At 34.1% G+C, this 6174-nt stretch overlaps 2 protein-coding genes across 2 annotated transcripts; one reads left to right on the top strand and one right to left on the bottom strand.

Annotated features, from left to right (window-relative positions):
- Window positions 1-1337: 1337 nt before the first annotated feature.
- LOC116340286 (trafficking protein particle complex subunit 12) lies at window positions 1338-4176 on the bottom strand. The gene is made up of 6 exons (XM_031766709.1): window positions 3901-4176; window positions 3738-3805; window positions 3531-3647; window positions 2616-2954; window positions 2308-2553; window positions 1338-1955 (listed from the first exon to the last, which is right to left on the bottom strand). Exons 1-6 carry the CDS (start codon window positions 4028-4030, stop codon window positions 1395-1397), a joined length of 1461 nt encoding a protein of 486 aa, XP_031622569.1. The 5' UTR covers window positions 4031-4176; the 3' UTR covers window positions 1338-1394.
- Window positions 4177-4392: 216 nt separating this feature from the next.
- On the top strand, window positions 4393-5874 carry LOC116340287. Its single transcript, XM_031766710.1, has 3 exons — window positions 4393-4967; window positions 5045-5271; window positions 5343-5874. The coding sequence occupies exons 1-3, from the start codon at window positions 4601-4603 to the stop codon at window positions 5712-5714; spliced, it is 966 nt and encodes a 321-aa protein (XP_031622570.1). The 5' UTR covers window positions 4393-4600; the 3' UTR covers window positions 5715-5874.
- Window positions 5875-6174: the final 300 nt, after the last annotated feature.

Here is a 6174-nt window from a genome sequence, read left to right as displayed (position 1 = left end):
TCTCTCTCTCTCTCTCTCTCTCTCTCTCTCTCTCTCTCTCTCTTGCGATCTTGTCCATCCTCTTGTATGCATCCATTGGTTTCGTTGCAGAATTTCATTTTCTCGCAAGAAATTCAAAACTCAAATTATCTTGTTCAGTTGAAATAAAAAAAAAATGCTGCAACACGATAAGTTCACACATATTTTTGACGAATGACTGTATAATTCATGATCTCATATGGTAGTTGATTCACTGGGCCCCACCTTTTGCGGTTTTGGTTACGCAGCAATAAAAAAATGAAAAAAACACTGTAAACAACCATAGTTTATGGAAAACATATGGGTTTATTTGAAAATGGTTTGTATTTTGGTGAAAAGTTTTGAGCGAATCTGAAGATTTCTTTTCTTTTCTACAGAATAATCTGATTTTCAGCAGGATGCAACGCATAAATTCGCTGAAATCAGGAAAAGAAGTGTCAGGTGTGACAAATGAGCAATGACCTAGTCTGCAAAGTGATATTTTGTGTTCGGTTTCACTTTCGCAATATGCTCTTTTGTTCATATCTTTACATAATTTAATTTCATTTTCTCTTGAGAATATTTGAAGCGATTCCAGCCCAATTTCATATCACATTTAATATTCATTCTGTGAATGTATATTTCTCTATCTATCTCTTCCCCCAAAACATAAAACAGCGTACACGATTATTTTTCAAGCACTTAAACATTCATTAAGCGATAAACAACCATAATTTTCGCATTGAAGTTTGTTTTGTTTACGTGATTCGAATGTGCCGAAAAAAAAACGAAATAATATATACATAATACTATATAGCCTACATGGGATGACTCATTCACGTTGAATCGTGTGATTCATAGCGTATGAAAAGCGCAAGAGCAGACCGTAACGCGCTTTTACCATTTATTGCTGCATGTTTGAATATGGAAACGGGGAGACGGTGTTGCTTGAGCAACAAATTATATGTGTGTGGGGTCGCAAAGCCGCTTGAATTGCAAAGCATTTGAACGAAAAGTCGAGAGTAGAGAAGAAAAAAAAATGCGGATAATGCCTTCTTTGGTGGAATACACTGTGTATAAAAAGTTTTTCGATTATGTTAATCTCACACCACTTTTATTCTATGCCAATGCCGTCGTCGTCGTCGTCGTCGTCGTCGTCGTCGTCGTCGATGACTCATTCGGAAAACCGTTGCTTTCATTTCCATCTGTATATTAAAATGCCTATCTAGGAAATGGAATGAACAAGGAGCATCGAATATGTACGAGAACAGAATGCTCGTGTCAACTTCAATCAACCATAACATTTGAATGAATCATGCGAAATAAATAAAACTCTAGGGTCATCGATTTATTGCTGTGTATTTTCTTTTCCCTCATGTTTTAAAAATAAAATAGATTTATTTGTTTCCCGTTGGTAATTTTAAACAATATTCAATATTGATATTAAGTTCGGACTTTCGTCGATTTATCTGTTTTAACAATGCCAATTTTTTGCTAACATCATTACTTGATTCTAACTCATATAACGTACATAAATTTAAGATAAGGCTTTCGCTAAGGTCTTTTTGCTCGATGGCTGTTATTGCGCGCTCAAATAGGCTAATCGCATCCTTTTGTTTACCCAAATACAATAAACATACAGCCATATTATTTAGGACGAGCGCATTTGTTGGTTCGATAGCTAATGATTTTTGGAAGAACGCATATGCCTCTTTGAAATCATTTTGGGCAACCGCTATTAAACCACGATCGATAAAGTCTCGCGTTTCCGATTCCGTTGTGTTTGTCACGCGAATACGTCTGGCTTCGGAAAATTTTCGTTCAGCACCAAATACATCACCACATTGCAAATAAATTCGACCCCATGACGAGTACAGTGAGCGCATTCCATCTGCATCGATTCCTTTCATTGTTGTTAAACGTTCCATGAGATAATCAGCCAAACTGAAATCTTTTGTCTGCAAAATGAAATAAAAATGAGTTTTGAATGTTTAGTAAAATGGTTTGACTTTGTGGAAAATCCTTATTGAGAATGAATGACAACAAAAAGGCTTCAATTAAATTGACGAAAGCCAAAAAGCACAGCCAATTCGAATGAATTTATCGTGATTCGCGCAATGCGTTTCGCTTCATGTAACTCCAACAAATTTAGTTCATTAAATCTTGATTAGATCTTGATCAAACCCACACGGCGTCAATTAAAATTACATTCCAAAGTGAAATTTGCTAATTAGTCAATCATTCATTCTCCGTATTATTTTTTTTTTGTTTGCAAATCAACAAGTTTTTCTAAATAAAAATAGGCCGTACCGCAAGAGCACAGTTTATAAGTTCGTGCAGAATAGTTTGTTCACGTTTTAACCAAAATGTTTCGGCTTTTCCATTTGATTCGGTCGCATATGTTTCTTTAGTTTTGGTTGCCACAAGAAGCATATCGGTGAGTCGATCTAATGCGACTTTGTGTGATCCCAAATAAGAAGGTAATTTTGCGATTAGCAAACGGAATGCAAATGAAGCCATCGATCCTTTGCGATTATTATAGGTATCTGGATAAAACTGTAATGAAAAATCATTAAATATCAAATTGGAACGAAAAATTCAACATTCGAAATACAAACCTCATAGTACATATCGGGTCGTTCCAATAGACCAAATGCTTCAGATTCTCGTTTACATAAATCATATTCACCGAGTTTGATGAGCAATGAAAGTCGAGTAAACCATAGCTGCAATGAATGTGGAGTATGTCTCGTTGGTTGACCAGCACGTCCAAAACCTTGTCCGTACGTTGTTAGACAACGAAATGTCAAATTTGCCGCAGCTCGAATCGAACCAGCTGCAATTAGTTTTTTTATACCGCTTACATCTTCACTCACATCCGATATCGTCAACGATTGACGCTCATTTGCTTCCGTTTCACCAAGTAAATAGATTATAGCTGCTTTCACCGGATCATCCTGATTTATATCAACAATTAAGAAAAAAAGACATTTAATTTGATTGGAATAATTGCAACTTTCCGAGAACTTTTCCGAAAAAGAAATTTTTTTTATAGAATAAAGAACGACTGAAACACTTTGAAGTGAAAAATAATGGCAACAAATATTGAAAAAATATGTCATGAGATTATTAGATTCAGATGAAGAAAGATTGAAATTGGAACTTTTAATTTTTATGATACCAGTACTACTGGTCCAGTAGTGAATGTTTTTGCTATTTTCGAATAATTACATTTTTTTCTTGAGCGCGGCTATTTTGGGTTTGACTATTAAATAAGATTTGTTAGTAAACAACAAAGGTTTTTCATATAATGTTCATCTTTTTGTTTAGAAGCTGGTAGAATTTTAATGAATTGTGAACTGGAATTTTTTGACAAATGTGTTGAGTACCAAAGTATAATAAAATGTCTTCTCTTCCATATTAGTTGAAATAGGAAGTAATTTGTTTTAATGTATTTGTTTGAAACGAAGCGAGGGACGGTAATTAATCGAAATATGAAATAAAGAATGTCCAATTGAATCAAAAGAATGTACCAATTCGTTTGCACTTTGTAGACCGGGCATTGTGAGCATTGGTGGAATATTTGAATCGGTTTGTACGACTTTCCAATTATCACGAACACTGTCTTCCACATCATCCTCTGGCGATGTCTAAAAAGTTAATAAAAATCAATTTGTAAATGAGACAAGCACCTCACAAACAATGAAATATGCCAAATGCACCAAATGCACAAAACTTACTTGCACCGATAACGCTTGGAAGTCGGTTTGAAGATTTGTTTCTATATTTGAGGCAGTCATTGAACTATCTATACATTGAATCGGAAACCATACAAAGCAAAATATTGTTTAGAAAATTCACGCCATATGAAATATGAGATAAGAGGTCGGTAAATCTATTTACCAGTGTTCGATGGAGTGACGATCGTTGTTTCTGTGTTAGTTGTTGATACCGTATTTGAAACTATTTCATCAAACATACTCGGAGCATCATTTTGGAAGTATTCACTTAGATTTAGATTTGGGCCGCTCATTTCTTATCTACAAAGCTGCTTTTTTGCTTTTTTTGTTGATTCCGTTTTTATAGTATTTTTGTTTCCCAGATAGATAAAGAGTAGGTTTTCTACTCTTTCTACTATTGACATCCGTATGTGTGCGAGCTGACAACCAATCATGTGTCAACTGTCACAGCAGCAACTATTATGGAGAGATTCTCATTTTTCAGTTAAACGAAGAATGTAGGATTTTTTTTGTTAAATCAATTTTTTATGAGATTTTCAAATGTTTTGCTTGTTACATTGAAACGGTGAATTATTTGAAAAGAAAGAACAAAAAAAATACCACGGTCTAAAACAATATTTTTGAAAGTTATAAAAGTCTCCATTAGTTTTGTAGAGTTGAATTTGGTGTTTTATTTTTCGAATGATTCATTCAGAATTGACGAACAACATTGTGTCAAAACATCAAACAAATTATACCAAGTTTGACTTGAGTCAAGTGCAACAATTCATTTTCTAATGCAATTCTCAATTGTTCAAATTTTGGTTGAAATTTAAGCGCCGATATTTTTAATTACAATAATATTTAAGTTGTAAAGAGCCAAAATGTTGCTCAAAGTTCTCATTTTTGTATTGTTACCGGCAGGATTTCTGCTCTTTGAAGCAAGTCCAACAATTGATAAGACCAAACATCGTGTAAAATGCGATCATATGATAACCAATTTCACTAATGCAAGCGCTGGTTTTACAAGTTGTGTTATGAAACACACTGAAAATGCTACTTTCTGCCTAAATTGTGTCGAACAGTATTCGCAAACATTATTTTTTTACGACAAATTGTTAAATGGAGTTGAAAATGTGAGCAATGTAGAAAGACCTTGTCGTTCTCGCTTTTTCGAAAGCAATCAATTGCATATATTCGAAAAAATGAAAGCGAATATAGAACAGTTTTGGACGATTGGTTTTTGTGCAGGTGACATTTTCATTTTTCATCATACATCAGATTTTTATTCCAATTCAAACAAATATGTTACGCCTACTTTTTCACAGATTGCTTTGATGCTGGTTGTGACTTCTACAATCAAACGGATTGTCCTCATTCAAATCATACAGAAAAAATCATTCAGCTTCATTATGAAACGGATATGTGTATAAATGGAACAGAGCGTAATACGACTTGCACCGAATGCGCAGAGAAATATAAAATTTTTACTGACTACTACAACGATATCCGACTGAAAACTGGCGACAAATTCTGTTTTGCTATAAAAGATATGGTAAGTATAAGATATATTGATAATATTGATTCAATTTCCGTTCATTCTTTAAAAAAAAAAATCTATTTCAGATGAACAAAACACAGATTCGATGGTCAAAAGAGTTGGGTTGCTGTGATCATCGAAAATCATCACTGTTGGATTTCTTTACTTTGTCTGGTTCATCAATATTTGTATCAGTTTTATTTTACATATCGATCTATTTGTATGGATTACGAAGTGAGCGCATACAGTGTATTCCGGACGATTTAATGCCACAAAATCGCGAAGATGATCAATCAAATGGAACAATTATGAATATAAACAACGAAGAACCGTCAACATCAGAATTACTACTTGAAAGTGATTCAAAAATTGCCAAATTAATAAGCGAATCTGCCGACTCGTCATCCAGTGACGACGAACCGTTACCGATTAGCAATCCGAATTTAAGTCAAATCTGAATGCAAAACATGTTCATAAAAGATGTAAGCTAAGGCCTTAAACTTCGGTAAACTCATGACAAAAATGTGATTTGTTTTAATATGATCTATTTTTATCTACCAAAAAATATTATTTTTTATAAATAAACTCAGTTTTAAATCGAATAAGACGATTTCTGGAGTTGTTGCCTTTTTTTGTCTGTGCTGCATTATTTTTGTTTACATAAATGTTAACGAAAGTCAAATGTGGACTCTTCTGTCAAGACAAAGTTGTCAAAAAACTGAACGAACATAAACATACAACGACACACGCAAAATACTACAACCAGAGTGCCAACCGATAAACGACAGCGTCATCGCATGTATAAAATACACTAACACTGTATCGCACCCATACAATGATGCGTGCAATAACATCATGACCAAATGTAAATGGATGCGTAGAATGCGAGCATTGTATGTGTGAGTGTGCCCCTTCAGC

This window comes from Contarinia nasturtii, unplaced genomic scaffold (assembly GCF_009176525.2).
Source record: "Contarinia nasturtii isolate CC-2019 unplaced genomic scaffold, AAFC_CNas_1.1 Cnas_scaffold_630, whole genome shotgun sequence".
NCBI lineage: Eukaryota > Metazoa > Arthropoda > Insecta > Diptera > Cecidomyiidae > Contarinia > Contarinia nasturtii.
Note: the sequence above shows the minus strand (reverse complement) of the source record. Positions and strands in the feature narration are given on the sequence as shown.

What these genes read in the sequence shown, in the direction of transcription:
- LOC116340286 (XM_031766709.1), bottom strand. Translation starts at nt 4,030, where the DNA reads ATGAGCGGCCCAAATCTAAATCTAAGTGAATACTTCCAAAATGATGCT. An exon ending in GACCCGATATGTACTATGAG is followed by an intron (nt 2,554 to 2,615) that starts GTTTGTATTTCG and finishes TTTTCATTACAG; the next exon opens with TTTTATCCAGATACCTATAA. An exon ending in TTATAAACTGTGCTCTTGCG is followed by an intron (nt 1,956 to 2,307) that starts GTACGGCCTATT and finishes TTCATTTTGCAG; the next exon opens with ACAAAAGATTTCAGTTTGGC.
- LOC116340287 (XM_031766710.1), top strand. Translation starts at nt 4,601, where the DNA reads ATGTTGCTCAAAGTTCTCATTTTTGTATTGTTACCGGCAGGATTTCTG. An exon ending in GACGATTGGTTTTTGTGCAG is followed by an intron (nt 4,968 to 5,044) that starts GTGACATTTTCA and finishes ACTTTTTCACAG; the next exon opens with ATTGCTTTGATGCTGGTTGT. An exon ending in GTTTTGCTATAAAAGATATG is followed by an intron (nt 5,272 to 5,342) that starts GTAAGTATAAGA and finishes AATCTATTTCAG; the next exon opens with ATGAACAAAACACAGATTCG.